At 40.6% G+C, this 25076-nt stretch overlaps 1 protein-coding gene across 1 annotated transcript in view; it reads left to right on the top strand.

The window, feature by feature from the left end:
- Nucleotides 1–25076, top strand: part of stag1a (STAG1 cohesin complex component a) — a 37805-nt gene that overhangs the window by 9596 nt on the left and 3133 nt on the right. Inside the window, exons 2-27 of the mRNA XM_077538967.1 lie at nt 11476–11665; nt 11785–11905; nt 12112–12267; nt 12404–12500; nt 12569–12645; nt 13519–13723; nt 13953–14104; nt 14190–14263; nt 14992–15115; nt 15200–15298; nt 15386–15465; nt 16583–16690; nt 16768–16882; nt 17118–17235; nt 17330–17433; nt 18357–18449; nt 18539–18832; nt 19872–19942; nt 20026–20194; nt 20347–20439; nt 21347–21521; nt 21609–21748; nt 22954–23055; nt 23139–23287; nt 24620–24748; nt 24840–25042. Coding sequence (XP_077395093.1) covers nt 11637–11665; nt 11785–11905; nt 12112–12267; nt 12404–12500; nt 12569–12645; nt 13519–13723; nt 13953–14104; nt 14190–14263; nt 14992–15115; nt 15200–15298; nt 15386–15465; nt 16583–16690; nt 16768–16882; nt 17118–17235; nt 17330–17433; nt 18357–18449; nt 18539–18832; nt 19872–19942; nt 20026–20194; nt 20347–20439; nt 21347–21521; nt 21609–21748; nt 22954–23055; nt 23139–23287; nt 24620–24748; nt 24840–25042 — 3277 coding nt within the window. The 5' untranslated portion in view covers nt 11476–11636. The remainder of the gene's footprint in view (nt 1–11475; nt 11666–11784; nt 11906–12111; nt 12268–12403; nt 12501–12568; nt 12646–13518; nt 13724–13952; nt 14105–14189; nt 14264–14991; nt 15116–15199; nt 15299–15385; nt 15466–16582; nt 16691–16767; nt 16883–17117; nt 17236–17329; nt 17434–18356; nt 18450–18538; nt 18833–19871; nt 19943–20025; nt 20195–20346; nt 20440–21346; nt 21522–21608; nt 21749–22953; nt 23056–23138; nt 23288–24619; nt 24749–24839; nt 25043–25076) is intronic.

Here is a 25076-nt window from a genome sequence, read left to right as displayed (position 1 = left end):
AACCTAAATTTGTTAAAGCATTCGCTGTGCAGTGAAATATGGGCTTTAGAGTCAACCGAAATATGGATCTTTGTCGTCGTCACTGTGGCCCCCAAACAACACACGCTCACATAATTCTATAATTCTGCTCTTAAGGCATGAATAAAACATTTCTTTGTTAAACCTCTCAATACATGAATGGAGTGATACAGTAGGTAGATTGTGTTGCCAGGACCTTCAATCACACTTGCTATGATTTACACGTGAGACGTGCTCACACTCGCATTTTTGCACCCCCTGTGATGTATTAAGCCCCCCCTCACCCGCTGATGGATTTTGCAGATCGGTGCTGTATATGAAGCGGCTGCCGCTCTCTTGCAGTCCGAAAGCAAGTAAAGTGCGAGCGTCGGTGATTCAGCAGCAAGCAGGGCGCGTGATTGATGCTGTTATAGTCAAACACAGTCAGACAGGCCATCATGAGGCGAAATGTCCAGGAGGACTTAAGGGCACATTTAATATAAAAATTGTGGTCATCGTCTAATTTTGGCTCTTTCTTTACATGATGATATATATTAGGGCTGCACAATATATCGAAACAAATATTGATATCGCGATATTGGCCTATGCAGTATGCATATCGCAAAGACATGCAATAAGTTTCATATGGAATTTTATGCTTTTATCTGAATTTGACCAGTCAGACTGTCGAGCTTTACCTGTTTGACATTTATTCAACATGACAAAAAAGGAGAGTTCAGTTCTAAGCTCGTGAGGAAAGAGGAGAGGAACTGACAGATACAATTCACAACTGAACTCTTTTTATTTGGTTTCCGCGCCCCTAGTTACATAGGTGTTCCAACCCTAATAATGCAAATGCAAAACATAGTTGGAACACAGTGTACTTAATGAAAATGTGCACTGCCATCCAATAGTTGAACATTATCGAGAGGTAATTACAATTAATTAAGAATACATTGAGTTTGATTATTTTGCCGCATGAAAAAAATGTAATTCTTTCATTAGAAAATAAAAATGTCATTTCTTTAGGTACATGTTAAATGCAATAATATCTATTGCTATATTGAGCAACTATATTACATAGCTCATGTTTTTCCAATATCGTGCAGCCCTAATATATATAATAATAATTATAACATATAACATATAACATAATTTGCATTGTAATCCAATGTCGGTTAAGTCCCCACAATTATATTATCCAGCAAGGAAGGAAAAGGAAAATGCATGGCTACCTGACCACCAAAAGAGCCTTGTGTGCTTCCAATTTTTTTTTTTTTTTTTTTTAAAAGCAGCCCAATTCTATTTTTTCTTTTTTTTTTTTAAACATTGTTTTTAGAGTCAAGGAAACTTCGGCTGGTTATCTGTGTACAACCTATAGGATAATTTATTCCATTCGCCACATTGTGGAATTTGGGCATGCAGCATAGAACCCTGGCTCAAATAAAGTGCCTTTAAAGCCAGCCCATGTTAGCAAGTGACTCACTGCTTGCTTGCTTCTGTCACAATAAAGGCCCGATCATTATCTGGCCGATAGTTATCGTGCATCATCCCTACTTCGACTCCACAAGAGCTGGTGAAGAAATTGTCCGGATAATTAAAGCTGAATTACTCACCCAGCCCAAGTACAATACAAACTTAGAAAGGTGTGTTTGTTCAACTACAGCCATGCATCAGTTGACTTCTGGCCATAATTGAATTTCAGTGCACAAAATGCAATCTTGTGAATGTTGTTCCCTTAATTACAGCTCATTGCGCGTCCCTTCACAGTGGGGGGGAAAAAAACAAAAAACGATGCCGCTCAATGGGCAGCATTGATCTCCCATTCAGTTGCCCTGTAACTGTGCTTAGTCCAAATATTGTTGCTACCCATGAAGCAATCACCTCTGTGCAGTTGTGACATGAAGGTGGCCATGTGTCGAGCTTTCACACAGAGCTTGTATGCGCCACCGTGCTGTGTTTACACATTCACGCTCTCTCTCGACACATTTTAAACGTTGTCTGAGGTTGTTTGACACTCAGAAACCATTGACCTGCTTGTGTTGCTGTCATGTGACTGTGCCTCGGGGCCAGCAAGCCAACCCCAAGACTCATGTTCACTGTATCTATTTTAAATCCTTACGTCCCAGCTGCTTTCCTACAGAGATGACACGGTCTGGTTTATCGCCACGAAACAGCTGCGAACCATTTAGGGAAATTTACAGCATGAAAATAACGCTAGTGACAGTCCAAGTTAGGGGGGTTGGAATTACCTCATTTCAGGTCTTGCACTGGGTACGTTGCCAAGGAAACCAACCTTGGAATAAGACAAATCGTGTGCGCCAGTGACACTGAACATCTTGTAACATTTGTCTCGACTGTCTTTATTTTTTTGCTTTATATTAATGGAAGCAGTGCTTGTGTGCGCAGGTGTAAAATGTAATCATCCCCAAGTTGGACGTGATGTAACATTACCTTCTGGCTGTGTCTGATTGTGATCGTGTAGTGGAAAAGTGAAACGTCTAAAAGCACAACAGGGATGCGCATTTAAAGGCTTCTTTTATCTTGAAAACATCCAAAGACAAATCGAAGAAGTACAGAAATGTTAACTCATTTACTCCCAATAACGTATAAATACGTTTTTTAACGTTCTAAGTGTCCCAAAGACGTATTTATACGTTTTTTTTGTTTTTTTTGTTTTTTTTTATGCTAGAGCATACAGAAGGCTTTGATGCAGCCACTCAACTGCAAAGAACGGTTACAGAAATTGTAGTTATTACACAAACGGCCAGCAGGTGGCAGCAGAGCAAAGGAGATCAACTAGGGCCATGTAGAATTAAAGCTCAATTACTTACAATTTTAAATGGATTTGTGAAAACTGATGAAACTTAGCTCTCTTCTAATGCTAATTGCTGCAAAACGGAAACAGATAGAAACATACTTTTTTTTCCTGATGAAAGAAGAGACTTTAATCTTTCTTTTGATGCTTTTATAGCAATAGAACACAATATTCTGTGGGCCTTGCAAAATCAGTCAAAATCCAGTAAAACAGCCGGGAGCAAACGGGACTGCTTCTGTGAAAACGGTTGGGAGTGAATGAGTTAATACTCTTTGGCATGCGGGGCTCTTGTCTGTTTTCGCCACCTCAAATGTGAGTAATAAATGGTTGACTCTATCTTTTAGGGGGCTATAAATTTAATCAGTCTTCTTTCATGAAGGACTACAGAAATCAGTGAACAATTACTGTTGAAATGCGGAAAATCAGAGGATTTGGAGAATTTTAAATTAAAAAAATTACTCAACGATAACTCGATTATTAAAATAGTTATAGATTAATTTTATAATTGATTACTTGTCAATTTTGACATGTTTTGTAATGGTATATTTTAGCATGGCAGTATTGTCCTGGAAAATACAGGATGACCCTTGCTTACAATGAGTTCAGACCTTACGGCAGCGACGTAACCTAAATTTGTAGTCTCATCGATACGAACTGTATTTTTGCTCTGACAGAAACAGCCCAAAATAATCACAAGCAAAGCCTCATTCGTAACATTGTAAAACTACTATTTCATATTGCTTGAGTTTGTTGTCCTTCTCATTTCATTTCACAAGTATTCCAATCTGTTGTTGGGATATTATCACCTGGCTCGTGCTGCATTCAGTCTCGTGTGGCCCCCACACTGTAAATTGCAACACCCGTGTGTTCTTTCAAAAGTACACTGCTTCTTGTTGTTTTGAGGGATTGGTCAGCAGGGAACACACACAAGGTGCACGGCGTAATTATGTCGCCGTCACCACTCATTAAACGCTCGGCTATCTGCTAACGGCAACAGTTAAAAATCCTTCAGTACTGAGTGCTTTCGATAAGACCCCCACCCACCCACGTTTTTCTCTCACCTTCTGGCGCGAAGTCATTAACAGCTGCTATGTTTGTTGAAGTGTGACTGACCCTGTAAATCTCCTTTTTATGGAATAACGCTGCTCTACACTGTCTCAACTGGTATGATTGTATTTTTTTTTTTTCTTTGGCGGCCAAAAACACTTTTGTAGCCAATATGACAATGATGATGGTCTCAATAATGTATAATTCTTCCAGTCTTTACTCTGAAAAGTGGGGCCTGACCGACTAATCGGCCAATTATTGGCCTTCAAACATCTTCCAAAACACTCGGCCAATTGGGCCAAATGGCCGATGATTTTCCCCTGAAAACGTTATCGAAGAAAACCGAAGTATGACTTTGGGAAAGCACCCTGAATGCACCATTTTGTGTAGCATTAGCAACTACCGGCCCTGTGTAGCATATGTTGTTCTCATTATTCTGTTGTTCCTAAGTGTTGGAGTTAACTGTAAAAATACACACAATTATAAAAATGATATCCACTGCATATTTAGATGCAAAACATGCTTTGTTTTTAAAACATCGCTAGCCTAGCGCTAATGCTAAAAGCGAAGGGAGGATCCCATTCAAATGCTTCCTTCAAATACCGAATGTGCACACGCAAAGGCACAAGTTGCGAAAAACGAGTTATTTTAACAGAATTCAATCGCAATTTTCGTCTATAATCACTTTAAGTGTGTACCGGGTATGTCTTCAATTTGATGTTAGCTTTGGAGTGATGTAATGCTTTCTCAGATGTCATTAATGCTAAGCTCTTTAAAGTGCGATCTGTGCCAAACAAAACACATTTTACAAGTCATTGATGGTAGGGCTGAAGCTATCACATATTTTGGTATTCAGATATTACACTGAAAATTCTATCGAACACTAGAATATTAGGATTAAAAAAAAAGTCACATTCACTGATTTGTTTTTGCATTTGTTGATATGTTTTAAAAATATATAAAATAATTCCCATGGTTTTGGGTGCATTTTTTCTCTCCCCCCATTTTCTGCATATTAAATGTTTTATCAACATTTTTGAAGAATATTTTTGGCTTAATCCAAAAATGCATTTCAATAGGTATCAATTCCCGGTGGCGCATTGCTGTCATGCATAGAATGAGCAATAGTTGCTGCCGCTGGACTCTTCTTCCTGACAATGCACACCAGTACAGTACACAAGGCAGATAAAAATAAAATAAATTATTCTTGGTTCTCAAATTATTCGAGGAGTTGACAGACTTCTGCAAAGGTACCACAAAGACTGTGGAAATACATTTGTTTTAAATATTTGCAATGCAAGTCAAGAAGTCTTATGGAAGCAGCAATCTGTTACCCTTTCAGCCCTCCCTGTTTTCAACATGGTCCCCACTTCCCACCCAATCAAAAAAGCTCTCAGCGTCAGGCTTATGACCCTCGCCGGTCGCCATGGCAACGAGGGCCTGCCTCCCAGAGAACACGCCGTGCATGTTAAGTGCTTTCTCGGAGGCTTGCCGAGCTGCCGGCGCGTACGTTCGCTCACATGCACACTCACAGCTTATCAAGGCTCACTGTCGAGTATCGTCTTAGAATAAATAATTTATTAATTCATCCAATAATTGGATATATTGCAATAAAATTTAATGCTAATTTAAAAAGTATATTTCCCCCCCCCTTTTTAATGTACTCACGCATTTTGGAGAAAATTGCTTTGCTACACAAGTAAATTGATTCACGCACTTGGTGACGGAAAATTACAGTTGACCCCCCCCACCCCCCATCCTCCAATCCGTGGGGTAAGACAACCAGGCTGGCCCGTGAAAAGCAAAAATCCACGTATAATTGACGCCCATTGAAATGAATTAAGTGGGAAAAAATAATTTAAAGTTAAACCTCTCAAAAAATCATAAAAACACTGATAAACTTTCACTGTACGTTTCCCCATAAAACCCGTATACAAAATGTCTACAGTACTATGAATACTATGCAATGGCACAGTGTAGTCATGCACAAACATGGAAAAATTGAGCCAATGTGTTCTGTGCTGTCCTAAAAAAAAAAAAAAAAAGGTGACTCAGTAAAAAGTCGGTTCAAATTATTTATCGCTTCCTTTTTTAAAGTTGCTGTGAGTGTGTATGAGAGAAGCAGAGAATGTTTGTCCCGAATCATCATCCTCCCCACACAGACACGCATTCATTTCCTCTTCCTCGGTGTTGTACGTCAGCGCTGAAAACGACAACAATTGATTCACATAAAAAAGAAGCAAGCGTTGCGTGCAAATGAGAGCAAATGGACTGTGAGGGTTGACAGAGGCCGAGTTGTGCGCGTTCTTACGGGGAATCTGACGTTCTGGCCCCGGCGGTCGTCGGAGGTCTTCTGACTCATTTTAATCACAATCGAGCGCTATCGTCATCTCCCGTTGGCGGCTGAATTTGGATTAATTCTGCGTGTGGTTTAAATTGAGGTTAATCTTAAACGGGAACAAAGTTTATCTTCCTTGATATGAACAAGTCAGTTGTCTGCATTATGTCAAGTTTGCCAAAATAATGTATTGTCAGTATTTGATCATTAATAGGTGAATTGGGGTTGGCCTTTATCTGTACAAGGCTGTTTTTCGAATAGTATCAAACAAACAAGGTTAGCGGTATACAGTAATCCATCCAATAGGGATTTAGCCCTACCACATATAAGCGAAGAAAAAAATGATTGCCCCAATCAAGCATGGCTGACGGGATAATTTTTCTGTAGTCATGCCAATCCTCATTTTCCTTGTTTGGTGACTTGCTACCAAAATTTACCACTTTGGGTGGTATGATGACTTTTCTCCATTATGGCATTTCATACATATTAATTTTACACATTTAACTGCTTTCGTGGACTGGGGAAAAATTGAATGCTGTTGTTATTCCGTGCACTAGGGTTCCTGCTGGATGCAGTACAGGTAACATAGCGCTTTTATTTACCTGTGTGTATTAAACAGAGTGCTAATACTCACCTGTTGCCTACTTTTTTTTTTTTTTGTCCTCATGATGATGACATTTGCACTTCTGTGCCCGAGCCTTTTATATGCACGCCCTGGGTCACCCGGGGGTCACTAGTGACGGGTCTCTTTGGGTCCTGTTATGCGTCCTCATCTGCCCGTATGCAAAGTATTATAGTTTTGGAATTTTTCATTTGTTAGTTTTTATTAGTTTTAGTTATTTAATAAATGCTTAGTTTTAGTTTAGCTTCAGTATTAATTTTATTTTTTATGTGTATTACTTGTGTACACTGTTTGAAAGTGCTATATAAATAAAGTTGACTTGACTTGACTTTGGCGATGGCTGGAGCGCGCCACCTCTACCTCGCAACCAGGAAAATGGGCGTGTGTAACGGTTTCTCCATGATCTGGTTCTTCTTCGGTACATTGAAGGTGGAATAAATGATGTTCTCAAAAAGTGGAAGCCAAACATCTATTTGTCACGTTTTTTAAAAAAAAACTGCGCATGCGGAAGACCATCCTACCAGCTCTCCTCCTCGTCCGGGGGAAACGCCTCTCAAATGTCGCTAACGTCCGAGCTCGTCTTCATCTTCATCAGTATCTGCAGCCGGCCTCTCTTCATACGGATGTCCTCTTGCGGCTCTCAGCTATTTTCAAAGTACGTGGCAGCTCGGTGGAACTACAACGATGAATGGCCGAATCCGAAGCTCACTACACGAAGCTAGCTACATGCTAGAACCACTCGAAGTGCGCATGCGCAGCTAGGAACGAGCACGCACGACATCGTTACGCATATTGATTGACAGGATCGAGAAACAATCGTTTAGAGATCGACCGATAATCGGTCGGGCCGATAATCGGGGCCGATATTTGACATATTGGTACATATCGGTATCGGTCTGTTTTATTAATCTGACGGCCGATATGAGCGATCCATTTAAAACTCCGTCTTTTCGCTTCGAATGCAGCCCAGAGCGTCTCTGTCTGTTATGGAGTCCAACTCCAGCAATGTAACGCCCATAGCAGCATTTGATTGGTTAGCCGTGCAAGAGCCAGAACCAATCAGTAGTGTATGCCTGTATCACAGTAGCCGGTCACACACGCACCCACGTACACAACGCGACAGACACATGCTTCGAAGGTAAGTTAAAAGAGAAGAGACTCCGCCGATCGTTTCACCATGATAAGCTAAACACATTGAATTATGTTGTGTATTAAATGCACTATATGAATGGAGCTGCATTGCCTTGCATTGAATCCCCGCTAGCTAACAGTGGTGTGTTCAGCTTAGCATGTAGGCTAACACCCAGTAGCTAATTCGCTACTTGAACTACATTTGAACACACATTTTCACTTAATTAAGTAAATAATGTTTGTTAGAAAGGTTCCAAATATTAACAGTTGTCATTATTATATTGTCTAGTTCCATGTTAAGAGTAGAGTAACGTCATTATATTTACCTCTCGTGACGCACACATTGCATTCTGGGTCACGTCCATTACTTGTTGCATAGCGGTTATTATGCAGTGAGATGCCACAATGACACTAAATAGCGTTTAGTTACTTTATATTGTGTTTATTTGTCGCACTGGTTTGCCATTGTGTGCCTTAAGCTTCGACGTCGATTTGATTGACAGCTCGTTGTGCACCTCGTTAAAGTCCGCTCCGTAACAAATTAAGTGTCTCAAACACCGTTTAACTACACGAACGTGTCCTCTTCCGTATGTTTGGCATTAGTAGAGAAGTGCACTAAAGTATAGTGTGCTTATTTGCTCGTTTTGTCTCTCTTTTCACGTCATGTCTGCCGTCATTTGGGACATTATCCTCTCAATGAATGCCACTAATATGTAACATCTACGGCCGTACACGGCTGCAATTAATGTTCAGTGATGTAATTTCGTTACGTGCATCATACTTTGAATAATGAGCTCATGTTTGGTGTGTTGTATAACTTTCTCGTGTGTTAGTAACTATATGTGGACAGCTAAGATAGTGCTTGTTAATGTGAATTAGCAATGTTGCAGCCCAGTTATTACTTAGACAAGTACATCTGTGCCATTAAGTGATACAGTACAGTACAGTAGTGAGAGAATAGTGTGCCCATATACACACACGTGTCTATAAGTGTAAAACACATTAAACAGCAGAAAGTGGCAGCGGTCCACCGCAACAATGTCTGTTTAACCAAGTTATTCTTACTATTATTATAACCAAGTTATTTTACTCAACCCTTTTTCTGCGTTGATTGGGGCATCCTAAGTGGCAGTAAACTACATGATGAAGTGTCTTTTGACAGTTCTCTTGTAGAGAGGAGTAGCATGATATTGCTGTTCTCGATTTAAGATCCTCAGCTTATCAAAACTGTCTATATGGTAACAATAACAATAATCATAATAAGGTCTACAAGAACTGTATGGTGTTCAGGGATGAATAGTTTTTCTCATGGAATTTTTTTATTTATTTTTGCTGTAGTAATAAGTAATGCCACAGCTGATGCACATTTTGAATGACAGGGTTTCTCCTATTACTTCAAAATATAAAAATATAACATTTATAGAATAAAACTACAAGTATCCCAAATGCTATAAAAGGTAATGTCACATTGGCCCCCACATTTAACTCCCCCCGCCACCAACGTCTTATTGCAGATAGAAGGATGTAAAATGAAAAGTGTAGTGTGAGAATCCATTGTAAAGAACGGTTAGGGTTTGCATTATTCAAAAATTTGGTGCCAACATTTTAACTTTTACTGCAAATGAATATCGGTTTCAAATATCGGTTATCTGCCTCCTTGACTACCGATAATCGGAATCGGTATCGGCCCTGAAAAAAGCATATCGGTCGATCTCTACAATCGTTAAGATGATCCACCAGGAAGACACAGCCACAAAATATCCTTGAACCCACCTTTCAAAGTTTAAAGAAAAAAAGAAAAGCCGATTACTTCTTTGGTTGTTGCTTCAGGTCTTTCCAGTGCACTGCTGTTGATATAGCGCCTCCATAATGGCTCAACACTGCAACTGCAGTTAAAATGCATTCCTGCCGAGCTCAAGCAAAAACAGCTGGAGCGCTGTGTTGAGCGATATCAGTGGCTCAGGCTGGAGGTGGGGATCAAATTAGGTGGAGGTGGCCGCCTCTGAATTTTGTACACAGGAAAAACCCTGATTATCATCATTCAAATCGTTGCTGTATTTTCCAATTGGACTAAAAAGTTATCTGATCTGATCTGAACACTGGCTCAGAAACTTTTTTTTTTTTTTTTACAAAATGCCATAAAACACTTAAATTCACGTAAGAGAGTATTTATCTGCCTATTTACCAAAACAATGACATTTTACTTCAGTGTGAAAACTCACAATCTTTGCAGTCAAATCAAACAACCCGAGTCAGTTGCAAATGTGTCTAACTATAATAATGATTTTCCCTTTTCTGTCGTCTTTCTCTATTTTTACATCACTCATTTGTTTTTGGCATTTCCATCCATCTACAAAAACTACCAATATCCCCTTAGTATGTACATTCTAAACAGTTGGCATGCCAGGGAGAGAGGCTAACCCGCTCAAGCTCATTTCTCAAACAAACCCTCTCAGACCTCTTGTACAGCTTTACATTCACACTCTTCAAATATGTGAAATCCTCTTCCAAACCAAATAGTCTCACTGACTTCCCTCCACAGTATTTGGTTAGCAGCCTGGTGTGTGTGTGTGTGTATGCGTGTGCATGTGTTCTCACTCCTGCGCTTACTATGCCTCGATATCAACACTGTGTGAGAATCAGTATTTAAATACACACTCTCTTAGCCTGCCCCCTACTGTTGCCCAGGCCGACTTTCAAACACACGTGCAAACACGCACACACACTCTGGGGGTAAAAACTGCACCCCCGAAGTATTACAAGCAAGAGGAATGACATTTGAAAGCCCCCCAAGCAGTTTAATTAGCATTCTGGAATTTTCTAAGACAGGTTTACCCCAATTAACCCCCTGATTATGCAGTTTCGAGACAGACTGGAGGTGAAGGATTTTGTGGATCATACTGCTTACGGTGGTTGTTTGGCGATACTGCAGCGGTTTTGTGCTCAGCTCTCATTAGCATAAAAGCAGGTAGACAATTGGCATGAGTCTTCACGGCTTTGCATCTACTTCGGGAATTAAAGTGCAAGCATCAAAACTTAAGAATTATTCAAATATATTGTTTCCCCCCTGTCAAAGACCTTTTGTTGATGGCTACCTTTTCACATTGAGTTAACCCATTTAATCCCAAATTTTTCCCAGACATAAAAATCAAAATTAGGTGTCATACATTTCATTTCATCCAAGCCATGCATTCTGACAATATGTACTGAAAATATTTTGAAAGATAATCCAGTATCATTTTTAGAGCCCTGTAAATCATATTATTATTGTCCATCACATTTGTGACCAGTGGGTCGAAATGGGTTAATCTAGTTGAATATGTTGTTCTAAGGGCCAGCAAAATTTTACCCTGTATAAAATATATTTATTTGTGTGCCTTGGAAATATTTTATACTGTTGTTCCCAAAGTGGCCAGTTGGTGTCATCCTCTTACCATTATTATTCATATTTGAAAACAGTGCACTCTCTCCATATACATATCTCCCAAAATTTACTTATCTATTTTTTTCCCCTCTCTCCAGGACCAGAAGACAGTTAAGAGCCAGAGCGCAGTTCGTCCTGGAGCCTTTCAACCGCCTCCCACCCCTCCGACTCTTCCCCCCCATCGGAGTCGCGTCGTGACTTTAAGACCTGAGACACGCACAACATTCAGACACCTCACCGTTACCCCGACACCGCCAGCATGATCACCTCAGAGCTTTCTGTGCTTCAGTGAGTGACGTATCAATCATCACAAATCACCATCCTGGCCTACTCTATGCAAAAAAAACAAAAACAAACAGCCCATGTACTTGGATAACTTTGGTAAATTCTTTATTATGCGCTGCTAGGGACTCATCCAATGAGTCAGGGGCCACAGATGCAGTGAGCCTCAGTATGAGCATGGCGGACATGGAGGACCCTGAAGTGAAGGGCAAAAAGAAGCGAGGGAGGCCCGGGAAACAAGCGCAGGTAAGACAAAAAACATGTTTTTATATTTGAATGCATTTTTAATCGCAGTATGGGGGATTGTGGAAAAATCTTTGAATATTTTGTTAAGGCTCAGAACTGTGTGGGATCTTATTGGAACACCACTCCCTCGTAAACTCTGGGCTCTTTTTTTTTTTTTTTTTTTTTTTTTTTTTGGGCCCTAAAACTGAATGTCCCCCTCTGTATAGACGGCCAATAAGAAGCCCCGCAAGACACCGGCGGACAAGGGTGTGGGCGGGGCTAGGGGGCGAGGCAAAGCCAACGGCGTGGCCCAGCACAACGGCGACAGCTCGGAGCCCATCACTCTGTTCGAAGTGGTCAAGCTGGGGAAGAGTGCCATGCAGGTGGGCCCGCCACTAAAATGCAAAATGTTGAATTAAAGCTCAAAGCTAATTGGACTGGTTGTGCGTTTTGTGTGTGTGTGTGACTTTTTTTTTTTTTTTTTTTTTTTTTTTTTTTTTTTGTGGGGGGGGGGGGCAGTCCGTGGTGGACGAGTGGATCGAGTCGTACAAACAGGACAGAGACTTGGCCCTGCTGGATCTCATCAACTTTTTCATCCAGTGCTCCGGGTGCAAAGGTAAAGAATAGAAGCGGAAGTTGATGGTTGAATGCGTCACTAAAGCATCCTACGTCCACCCTCACCAGGCACGGTTAGGATTGAGATGTTCCGGAACATGCAGAACGCCGAGATCATTCGCAAGATGACGGAGGAGTTTGATGAGGTAAGTCCCTAAGTGACTGGAAGATGAAATTCCTCTCACACTGCCAGCGTTTTTTTTGTTTTGTTTTTTTTAGATATCAATGTTGCTATTCATTGGCACTGACATCATCTGTAGGATGATACACATATAGTATCTTATTGTATTATATCTATAACTGCGTTCATTGTATGTGTTAAAATCTGATATATACATTGTGATATCTAAGATATGATAACTAGAGAGACCGATGTTTTTTGTTTTTTTTTCAGGGGCGATACCGATTATTAGTAGTCAAGGACGCCCATAACGGAGCCGATATTCATTTTCACTAAAAGGGAAAATATTGGCATCAGAAAGTTAAAAAATACAACATTTTTAAGCTTACATTTATTTCTTGAACAATATTTAGAGTTTGTAAAATATTGGCGTTAAAAAAAAAGAAAAAAAAAGGCTTAGTCCATAGACATTTTTGTTTTACAAATCTAATAAAAAGTTCAGGAATCTTCCAGGGGCAGTAAAAGTTTTCAAAACGTAAATAAAAACTTAAGTAAATAGCTCCCTATTGTTTGCTAGAGTAATTTTGAATTCAAGCACAGACAGAGGGCGCAGACATTCCCCAGTGTCAGAAGCATCTATGAAAATTTAAATATATTAGTTCTCTGATATTTTTTTCACCTGAACACTTTTTTTAGACTGCTCTATTATCGGCCGTATGATTTTTCAAAATGCTGCTAATCGGTCTATCCCTAATGATAACATAGTGCAGCTGCCGTTCTTGTCGTAAAACCTTTTATCCCGCACTCCTGTGTTCTATACAATCTAAAAACAAAAAGGAAGAAAAACAATTACTCTTCATAAAAAAAAATAAAAAAAAACTCCATCTGCGGTCCACAGGACAGCGGCGACTACCCGCTCACCATGCCGGGGCCCATGTGGAAGAAATTCCGCTACAACTTCTGCGAGTTCATCTGCGTGCTGATTCGCCAGTGTCAGTACAGCATCATCTACGACGAGTACATGATGGACACCGTCATCTCGCTCCTCACCGGGCTGTCCGACTCTCAGGTCCGAGCCTTCAGACACACGTCCACGCTTGCCGGTAAGAAGACTGACCCACTTGACGTCTCAAGTGAAGAAAACAGACATATTTTGTAATAGTTGGACAATGTAGCTTTGGCGGTGATTTGAAGGTTGGATATGTCAAAGATTAGAAATAAAAATGATTTGACTTGATTAGTGTATTTTATGTGCATGGTTCCAAGTTCTCCTTCCGAGTCCACTTCCATGGCGAGAGTTAACTGCATAACGTCAATTTGTATCGGCCATAGCTATGAAGCTCATGACAGCGCTGGTGAACGTGGCGCTCAACCTCAGCATCCACCAGGACAACACGCAGCGGCAGTACGAGGCGGAGAGGAACAAGATCGCCGGCAAGCGGGCCAACGAGAAGCTGGAGCTGCTACTGCAAAAAAGGAAGGAGGTCTGCAAAAAAAAAAAGAAGCAAACTTGTATCACATTCGTTCTTTTTATTGTAAAAAATATCTAATGTGTTTGTCTCTGTGTAGCTTCAAGAAAACCAGGACGAGATTGAGAACATGATGAACTCCATCTTCAAGGGCATATTTGTGCATCGCTACAGGTGCAAATTCTCTTGGCCTCTACTGTATGAATTTTGTAAAGCTTAAATAGGTTCATATGTTACAATTCTATACTAGGAAAAAACAGTATTGGTTCAAAGTAGGAAAAAAATAAATAAATAAATAAAAATTCCCTCCTTTGTATTTTTTTCATATTATTATTATTATTACTCTCATTCTAATTATTTTAGATTGGTAATTTCTCACAATGTTGAGCGCTTGTTTCCTGCGAGTTTGCTTGTTACCTGTGAGTTTTCTATTTTGTATGTTAAAAAAATGGTAAAATAAAGCTACAAAAAAAAACCCCCGAAATAACTGAAAATAAAACCAATAGGAGAAATCCAATCAATGTATTCCATGTACTCCATATCTATATATTATAGTTGTTTTAACTTTTTTTATTTATTTTTAAGGTCCCTTTAAAGATGGAAGCATTTTATATTTTTCATGATTTTGGCGTGTGGGGTAAATTAATCATTTATGTAATGTTGACAAATCACAGCTGACACAGAGCGCAGAACTAGGTGGAAAACATTTTTACTTCTGAAACTAAATTGCATATGTTCATAACAGCAAAGTTACTATTTTAGTTGTCTATAGTGTCTGTGCTATCTTTTCATATCTAGAAAACCTGTATTGAATTTAGTAGTCATAGTAATCAGGTTCATTGCACCCATTAAGGCCATGTTTGTCGTTTGACATTTAAAACGGCGCTCCCGATGACTCCCAGGGATGCGATTGCTGAGATCCGAGCCATCTGCATCGAGGAGATTGGCGTGTGGATGAAGATGTACAGCGACGCCTTCCTCAATGACAGCTACCTGAAGTACGTCGGCTGGACGCTACACGACCGGGTGAGCTCAACGGAAAACTCTGGCGTGTCCTTATCCCTTTTTGTATGTTTGCTCAGTTTTTTTTGGTCCTTGTCTCCCTTTCAGCAAGGCGAGGTGCGTCTCAAGTGCCTGAAAGCGCTGCAGAACCTGTACACCAACCGGGACTTGTTCCCCAAACTCGAGCTCTTTACCAACCGTTTCAAGGTAACGCCACAACCAAGCCGCAAAATATAAAGTGTATTTTTAATTTTAATTTTTTTTAAGTGATGGCCGTTCTTTTTGTCACAACAGGACCGTATTGTATCGATGACGCTGGACAAGGAGTATGATGTGGCTGTAGAGGCCATTCGATTAGTCACGCTCATCCTACAGTAAGTAACCATGACGGCGTTTCAGACAATATGGCGGATCTTTGTCCTGGGCGGGGAAACTCAGTGTGGGGCCAGTTATGATGTTAATTTCCCTCACTGTTACGTCACATAGGCATGTTTTAAAATAGTCAGATAACAAACTATTTACTTAGCTTATACATAAGCAATTAACTCATTTAAACACTGCAATATATAAATAAGTTTTTTAACACCTGAGCACCCCTCAATTGGAGGGCCTCTCGGACTTTGAAGAAGAAATTGTGCCAAAGAAATTGTGTATAACAAGGCATTAATCATGAAAGAATATCATGATGTCGCACATCAAATTAAACTGCAGAACCGGGGCTACAAGAATATATAAGCCATTTTTACATGCCCCAAACGCCAACTACGGTACCGGTAATTTAATTATCAAATATAGAAATTGGTTTTGTGCCACACAGTGGATTAACTCTGCTCTCCCACTGTGCTACTTCATGCAAAACACACAAGTGATCCACCTGAACAAATCTCACAAGTGTTCCCTTTATTATGACACAAAAAGTATTCAAATTATTCCTTGGGGTTGCGGAGATATCCTCTTTTTTTATTTTTATTTTGGGTATGTATTTTTTTAGCAAAAATCTTAAAAATAGCTTAGGGCTTAAATTAATACTTTGTCCTTCACTCCCCAAGACGTATTTGTTTTTTTATTATGCTAGAGCATACAGAAAGCTTTAATACAGCTAAGCGGCCAGCCGGTGGCAGCATAGTATAAGAGATCAGCCAGGGCCATGTTGCAACAAGTTCTTTTTGCCAGTGTTTTCACAAGGAATGTGAATAATGATGAAACTTAGCTATAGTCTAATGCGAATTGCTGCAAAACGAAAACGGATATAAACATACTTTTTTTTCCTGATGAAAGAGGAGACTCTAATCTTTCTTTTGGTAAGTTCCATGTTTTTATAGCAATAGAACACAATATTCTGTGGGCCTTGCTAAATCAGTCAAAATCCAGTAAAACAGCCAAGAGCGAAGGGGATCGCTTCAGTGAAAATGGCTGCGAGTGAAATGAGTTAAAAATATATTCGTCATAATATTTCCCATGTTTGACAATATTGTGCTCGTGTCGTTACAGGGGCAGCGAGGACGCGCTGTCCAATGAGGACTGTGAAAATGTCTACCACCTGGTCTACTCTGCCCACAGGCCCGTGGCTGTGGCCGCCGGCGAGTTCTTGCACCGGAAGTGAGTCGGCGCTGACCTAATGCGGTTTTAATTTTATACAGTCCCTGATCAATCCGCCCTCTGCCCGTCGTTGCCAGGCTATTCAGTCGTCACGACCCGCAGGCGGAAGAGGCGCTGGCCAAGCGCAGAGGCCGGAGCAGCCCCAATGGGAATCTCATACGCATGCTGGTGCTCTTCTTTCTGGAGAGTGAGGTAATACTGGAGGAACTCGAGGCCAGTTGTTCCCATTCACTGTGCCACATTAGTTTTCACTTAGATTTCATTTTGATATTTTTTTTTATTTTATTTACTACAAATAATGTATGTTTGTTCATCTATCTAGGACAGTGACTTAGAGAGCTGACATCTTAGTAAATTAGTATTTGATTTGAATTTCTCTCACTGCTCATGTTAAAATTGCTGTTGCTGTTTGTTTGTGTGCGTGTAGCTTCACGAGCATGCAGCCTACCTGGTGGACTCCTTATGGGAAAGCTCTCAGGAGCTGTTGAAAGACTGGGAGTGTATGACCGAGCTGCTGTTGGAGGAGCCCGTGCAGGGGGAGGAGTGTAAGACGCAGTATCGCATCTTACTATAGTCAGCCGCTCTTTTGCTGACTATTAATGCCTCCCCCCTAAAACCTTCATCTGTCCATCTCTGCAGTGCTGTCGGACAGACAGGAGAGCGCGCTAATAGAGCTGATGGTGTGCACCATTCGACAGGCGGCAGAGGCCCATCCGCCTGTCGGCAGAGGCACTGGCAAACGGGTGGGTCATGCCATACACTCGTGTTCATTTTATTCGCCATTTTTAAATTTAGTCTCAGCTATAGTCCATTATCAGTCACACTTGTTAGTTTTTATCAGAGTTCGCATTTTTTGTCGACTATAAATCTAGAATTTGAGTCTTTATTTTAGTCCAAGAAAAGGTAATTTTATTGGTCTAGTTTGAATCAACAAAAACCGTCAACGTTTTAGTCTAGTTTTAGTGAGGACAATCATTTTACCCCTGCATAATTTTTTTTGTCAGTAGATTATGTTGAACATTTCGGATCTAAAAATATTTCACATGAAAATTCCTCTCGTCTTCTCGATTTATAGTAATAACCATAATTTACTTTTTTATTTATTTTTTTATTTTTTTATAAACCTTCACCGTAAATCCACCTCTTGTCTGTCCCATGTGTTTTATGCATGTTGCACTTGCTCGTTGCAGATTTGAAAAGGGGAGGTGTCACAACAGTGACAGGTTAGCAAAGACATGATTTTACAAAAACATATTAATTTCATCTCATTTTTGTTCCTGAACTAAAATGCCCATAGATTTCAGTCCAGTTTTTATTAAGTGAAGTACATTTTCATCTCTTCTTCATCAGTCGACGAAAATGCATTCTGATTTAGCCCCAGTTATTTTTTATTAATGAGGGTTTTATTATAGTCTAGTCTAGTTTTAGTCCCGGGAAAAATGTATGTTGACGAAATTTGTGCTTAGTTTTCGTTGATGAAATTAACACAACTGTACACTATTCACTGTTCAGCATATTTTCCTTTCAAACTGAATGATTTGGGGGTCACTATCGGAGCCAATTTGGGGGGGCCCCCTTTGCGGTCAAAGTCAGCAAAGTGTCGGAGATGATCCGGAGCGATTATATCTTAGAATGTGTATGTGTTGTGTTTCTGTGTGCCTACCAGGTGCTGACAGCCAAGGAAAGGAAGACCCAAATAGACGACAAAAACAAACTGACGGAGCACTTCATCATGGCTCTGCCCATGCTGTTGTCCAAGGTGCGAGAGAGGCCTTTGCTCAAGTCCCCATGTGTGGAAGGGCCGGGCGATTTGACCCGCCCCCGTTGTTCTCCCATCTTCCCCCGCAGTACCAAGCCGACTCTGAGAAAGTGGCCAACCTCCTGCAGATCCCGCAGTTCTTCGACCTGGACGTGTACAGCGCCGGGCGCATGGAGAAGCACCTGGATGCGCTGCTCAAGCAGATCCGGCTGGTGGTGGAGAAGCACATCGAGACGGACGTGCTGGAGGCGTGCAGCAAGACCTACAGCATCCTCTGCTCGGAAGAGTACACCATCATGAACCGCGTGGACATCGCCCGCTCGCAGCTCATCGACGAGATGACCGATCGCTTCACGCACTCCGTGGAGGAGCTGCTGCAGGAGGTGGGGCCAGTGTTGCTAACCAAAACTACAGCACCGACCAATGCGTGTTGACAGTTTCTGAGATGAACTTGCGTAACAGATTGGTGAACCCATCACATTCTCTTTCACTAGTCACGAACTGTAGGGATAGACCGATTTTATCGGCACCAATATTCAGCATTTTGACAAATATCAGCATCGCCTATTTTGAAGAATCATATGACTTGACTAGAGATCCATTCAAAAAAAATGTTAACTTCAGGGAACGAACTATTGAAATGTTCAGAGATGCTGCTGACCCTGGGAAATCTATGCACTTTCTGTTTTTGGTTGAAATTAAAAGAGAATTTCATACTTTAGATACTTTGAAATTTTCTAAAACGTTTATTTATTGTAGAAAACAATATGGTAAATGGTACTACATTTATGTAGCGCTTTTCCACCTTTAAAGCCCTCAAAGCGATTTACTGTACATTCGACTACCCATTCACCTACTGATTACGCAGCATCAGGAGCAACTTAGGTTCATTATCTTGCTCAAGGATACACCGACGTGGTCACAATGGCATGGGATCGAACCCACAACCTCTGCCTTGGAAGACGATCACCATACCACTGAGCCATGCCACCCCAATAGGGTACTATATATTAGTCTTAAGTTTTTATTTAACTTTTGAAGACATGCTACTGCCCCCCTGGGAGATTTAAAGCAAAGATGTATTGACTAAGATATCCCCCCCCCCACCAATATCGGGTATTCTAGTCCAATATGTTACAAACCCTAAAAGTTGTTCAATAAACTTAGATTAAAAAATTCTAAGAAAATTTAAGAGCTCGAGTTTACTTTTTTTTTTTTTTTTTTTTTTAATTTTGATGCCAATATTTTCCCTTTAGTGAAAATGAATATTGGTTATTGACGTCCTTGATTACTAATAATCTGATTCGGCCCTTAAAAAAAAAAACAAAAAAAACGTATTGGTCTATCTCCAACAAACCAATATCACAATATAAAAAATGCTTTCAGAAATAGTAATTTAGCAACACGTTTGTTGGCTCACAGGCAGAGGAGGCAGACGACGACGACATCTACAACGTTTTATCCACCCTCAAGAGACTCACAGCCTTCCACAAGTAAGACCCTCTAATCGCTTGCGGCGCAATCCGACAGTAGTTGCGAACGTTTGTGACCCTCGACGTCATCTGCCGTCGCTCAGCGCCCACGACCTGACGCGCTGGGATCTGTTCGGCAACTGCTACCGACTGCTGAAGGCGGGCATCGAGCTGGGCTCCATGCCGGAGCAGATAGCCGTGCAGGCGCTGCAGTGCTCCCACTACTCCATCCTCTGGCAGCTGGTCAAGATCACGGAGGGGGCTCCCAGCAAGGTGACACACACTAGGAACTCAAATAGATGAATAGACTTTTGGATTTTTGTTGGAAAAAGGCAGGCGTGTATTTGATGGAGTTGCTAATTTTTCTATGTGAGGAAAAGGCCTCTTTGTAATGCCACTTGTGTTATGTTCTTATGTTCATGTAGGATGACTTGCTGGCCCTCAGGAGAGTCGTGAAGTCTTTCCTTGCCGTGTGCCAGCAGTGCCTTTCCAACGTCAACACGCCCGTCAAGGAGCAGGTAGAGATGCTTGATTATGGAGAAAAATAATGATCATGATTGTTTTTGACAATAATTGAAATCCAAGTAAGTTCCTTTTAGTTGAAACAAAATGTTTAAATGTGAAAAACAAATTTAGAAAAAAAATATTAAGACAAATAAAATTCTTTGAAACACTATAATTATGCAAGTTCCTTTTGGATTAAATTTAATTTATTAAATTAGTTATTTTTACATTTAAAAAAGTTGCAAATGTATCAATTTAAACAACTCAAAAATTAGTATTCATCTTTTTTTATGATTATGTGAATTGTGGAGTGTAATAATTGTGGGAATGTTGAAGCATTCCCACGTTATTGTGATTTTTATTCTCCACACTTTTTTTTTTCGCGTAACAACTCGCACATAATACTTAAAATTTCCATTATTCAAATTTTAACTAGCTTAAAAAATTCACGCCTCCCGGAGTATATATTGTCTGATTCCACATTGCTTACAGTGTTTGCACAATTTAACATTTACCGGTAATATCAACTCTTTCCCATTCATTTTCAATGGTAGAGACATTGAACTTTTTCTAAGTATCACTTTCCATGCCCACTTCATACATATAACTTAATATCATTACCAGGTGTCTGATACTGCTTGGTGGCACAGTTGGTAAAGCGCATTGTCCAGTAACCAGGAGTTCATAATTTCATAATTTATCTCTCCATTTACTTCATAAGCATTCCACATGCATTCAAAATCTTAGCATTCAGCTTTCAGCATTCTCACGCAATTTCTCCAGAAATTGCACTTAGTCTAGTTGAAATTGTAATTGAAATTCGATGAATTGCACAGCCCTAGGAAGCAGGTCCAATTTCAGAAGGCTCTCACCCGCAGCCCTACCCATTTCCCGGGTTTCACGCCCATCTATTCCGCTTAGGCCTTCATGCTCCTCTGCGACCTGCTGATGATCTTCAGCCACCAGCTGACGACGGGCGGTCGTGAGGGCCTGCAGCCGCTGGTCTTCAACCCCGACGGCACGCTGCAGAACGAGCTGCTCAACTTCGTCCTGGACCACGTCTTCGTCGACCAGGACGACGAGAACCAGAGCATGGGTGAGAGCGGCCCGTTTGTTTGAAAGAGGCATGAAGCACGTAAAACCCCGACGTTGGGCTCAATAACGAAGTCGATTGGCTTGTCAGAGGGGGACGAGGAAGACGAGGCCAACAAGATCGAGGCCCTGCACAAGAGGAGGAATCTGCTGGCAGCTTTCTGCAAACTCATCATCTACGACATCGTCGACATGCCGGCGGCTGCCGACATCTTCAAACACTATATGAAGGTTACTCTTTGTCAGACTTAATGGCAACATTATGCTTTTTTTCCCCTTTTTTATTTAAAGGGCAAGTCAACGTTAACGTTCATACACCGGCAGCCCATTGAAAAGAGATACAATGCTGCTATCTGCTGCCCATAGTTAGTGGGTGTTTTTGATTTAATAACCTCATTGACCAGGCGTTGATAAAAAAAAAAAATTAAAAAAACGTAGTTGCCATCAATTAATGTTTATGGCAGCATACATCGTGATTTTAGTAATTGTTATTTAGGGATGTAACGATAAGCGCGATATCGCGATATTAAAACTGCCACTATATCGTCGTTGTCATGTTCACGATATTTAAATGCCACACATTTGTGAAAAAAAGTCAGTTTGACTACTACTTGTGCAGTTCTAGCACCCTCTGGTGGCTATTTTTTTTGTGCAATTTAATTTTCATTAGGGATGTTTTGGCCTTCTATGTTTAAAATCTACAGTACACTAATTGTCAGATGAAGGGGAATGTAATATGCCTGTGAAGCAAGCCAATATGTGGAGGAACTCAATGTGTGCGTGCATTAACAACATAAGAATAATAATGAAACAATAATAATAATAATAACATAACATTGATGCTATGTACAAAAGCACAATATTGTACTTATTTTTTTGTATGAGCTCATTTTTTTACATCGTGACCTTTTTTAAATATCGACAACCTCGTGATAATTATATCGTGACCTTCATATCGTGATAACATCGTATTGTGACGTTTGCATATCGTTACATCCCTGTTATTAAACGTTTTTTGGCGGTAAAAGAGTTAAACATGTCTTGACATTAATATGTTAAATGTGACATCACTAAACTAAATGACATTCTGATTAATTTATGGAATATGACTCAGCCGTTTTTATCCATCTCAGGGGGTGGCCATTTTGCCACTCGTCAACTGAAGATGACATCACAGGTTGCTCAGAGCTCAGGCAACGACCAATCACCTGTTTTCTGAAGCTGAGCTGTGATTGGTTGTTGAGACCTGACCAGTTGTGATGTCATTTTTACTCGACAGCAAATGGCAAAATGGCCGCCTTCTGATATTGATAAAAACTGAAGGATTTTGCTGCTTTGCACGAACACAATATTAGCCAGAATACCTGACTTCCCCTAAGGATTGCAAATGTGTGGGGAATTTCTGGTAAACTGAACCCTTATGTGTCATTCTTTAGTATTATAACGATTACGGTGACATCATCAAGGAAACCCTGAGTAAAACGAGACAGACCGACAAGATCCTCTGTGCCAAGACCCTCATTCTCAGTCTGCAGCAGGTCAGATCGGATCAGCGCAACGCCCATTATTTATGTCCACACATAAACGCGCACATCATTGATGTCATTGTTTGTGTTGATAGCTCTTCAATGAGTTGCTGCAGGACCAGGGCCCCAACCTGGACCGCACGTCGTCGCACGTGAGCGGCATCAAGGAGCTGGCCCGCCGCTTTGCCCTCACCTTCGGCCTGGATCAGATCAAAACTAGGGAGGCGGTGGCCACGCTGCACAAGTAAGCGTGCTGGCGCATAAGCAGCTTCAGATGTATTTTTTTTTTGGCCACAGAAAGCTCCACACTTTCCCTCTTTGCTATCGCTAGTGGCCCCGTAAAAAAGCCAAGGAAAAAGCAAAATGTGTTTTGTGTACAAATTTGTTAAAGGGAAGTCAACCTTAAACATTTCTTGACATTAACGATGTTATATGTGACCTCACTAGTCTAAACTCGACCTTCTGATTAATATATTTGTGGAAATATGAGTTATTCAAAATCCAATTGTTTTTATCCGTCTCAGGGGGTGGCCAGTTTACAATTTGCTGCCGACTTATGACATCACAGTTGCTCAGGCAACGACCAATCACAGCACACCTGTTTTCTGAAGCTGAGCTGTGATTGGTTGTTACCTGAAACCTGAGCAACTGTGATGTCATTTTTCCCTCGACAGCAAGTGGCAAAATGGCTGCCTTCTGATATTGATAAAAACTGCTGGATTTTGCTGCTTAACTCATATTATCAGAATACTATTCCAGAATACCGTATTTAGACTAGTGGGGCTGCATAGAACATATTGTCAAGAAATTTGCGGTGACGATAGTTTTGACAATATTGGTAATAATTACTGATTGACACTTCGGAATAATAGCACTTTTATTGCAGCAACAATATATAAGCCACCTTTTTTTCCACAATTTAAATGTAAACAAAGTGCATTCGATTTCGCGATATTTCAAATTTTTATCACCCAAAAAATACACCACTAATATCGTAGATGATATTTTGGAACACCCCTAGTCAAGAATGTTTTTTTGTTTTTTTTGTTTTTTTTGTGTCGACCTCTCCTTTTAATTTATTTGTATTTTTTGGTCAGTCTTTTTATGCATTACATTCTCGAAATGAGTTTAAACTAGCCAAACACCAACAATTCAAGTCACATGAAGCGCATTAACGCACAAACACATTACAGTGTTCCCTCGCTATAATGTGGTTCACTTTTCGCGGCCTTGCTGTATTGCGGATTTTTTTTTTTCTTTTTTTAGTGCAATTTTACATGCATTTTTCTTTTACAGTAATGTACCTATTTTATAAAATTTATGAAGGTTTGAACATTGAGAAGAGAGAAATGTGTGAAAATGTAAATGCCTCAATGAGAAAAGCGTATAAACTGTTGTGAAGGGTTTTAGAGGCTTAAAACATTTATAATAAATGTAAAACATAAAGCTAACTACTTCGCGGATTTCATTTATTGGGGGTATTTTTTTGGAACCAAACCCGAGCGGAAAATGAGGGAACGCCGTATTTAATTTAATTTGGTTATTGTACTAAATTTCTGCCATTCCGTCTTGTCAGAGATGGAATCGAGTTTGCCTTCAAGTACCAGAATCCTCGGGGACCTGAGTTTCCTCCCATTAACTTGGCCTTCCTGGAGGTTTTGAGCGAGTTCTCCTCCAAGCTGATCCGCCAAGACAAAAAGACAGTGTAAGTACATTTCCAACATTTGGAAACAAATATTTCATCCATTTAAGCAATTGTGGTTAGCAACATATTGAAATGTGACGCTTCTCGCCAGACACTCGTACCTGGAGAAGTTCATGTCGGAGTCCATGTCGGAGCGGCGGGAGGACGTGTGGCTGCCGCTGATCTCATACAGGAACAGCTTACTGACAGGCGGGGACGAGGACCACATGTCTGTCACGTCGGGCTCCAGCAGCAAGACGGGCTCGGTCCGCAGCAAGAAGGGACGGCCGCCGCTTCACAAGAAACGAATCGAGGGTGTGACTTTAAAATGAAAAGTTTTTTTTTTTTT

Source organism: Festucalex cinctus, chromosome 12, assembly GCF_051991245.1.
Source record: "Festucalex cinctus isolate MCC-2025b chromosome 12, RoL_Fcin_1.0, whole genome shotgun sequence".
In the NCBI taxonomy this organism is placed as follows: Eukaryota; Metazoa; Chordata; class Actinopteri; order Syngnathiformes; family Syngnathidae; genus Festucalex; species Festucalex cinctus.
This window is presented reverse-complemented; position numbering and strand designations above follow the sequence as displayed.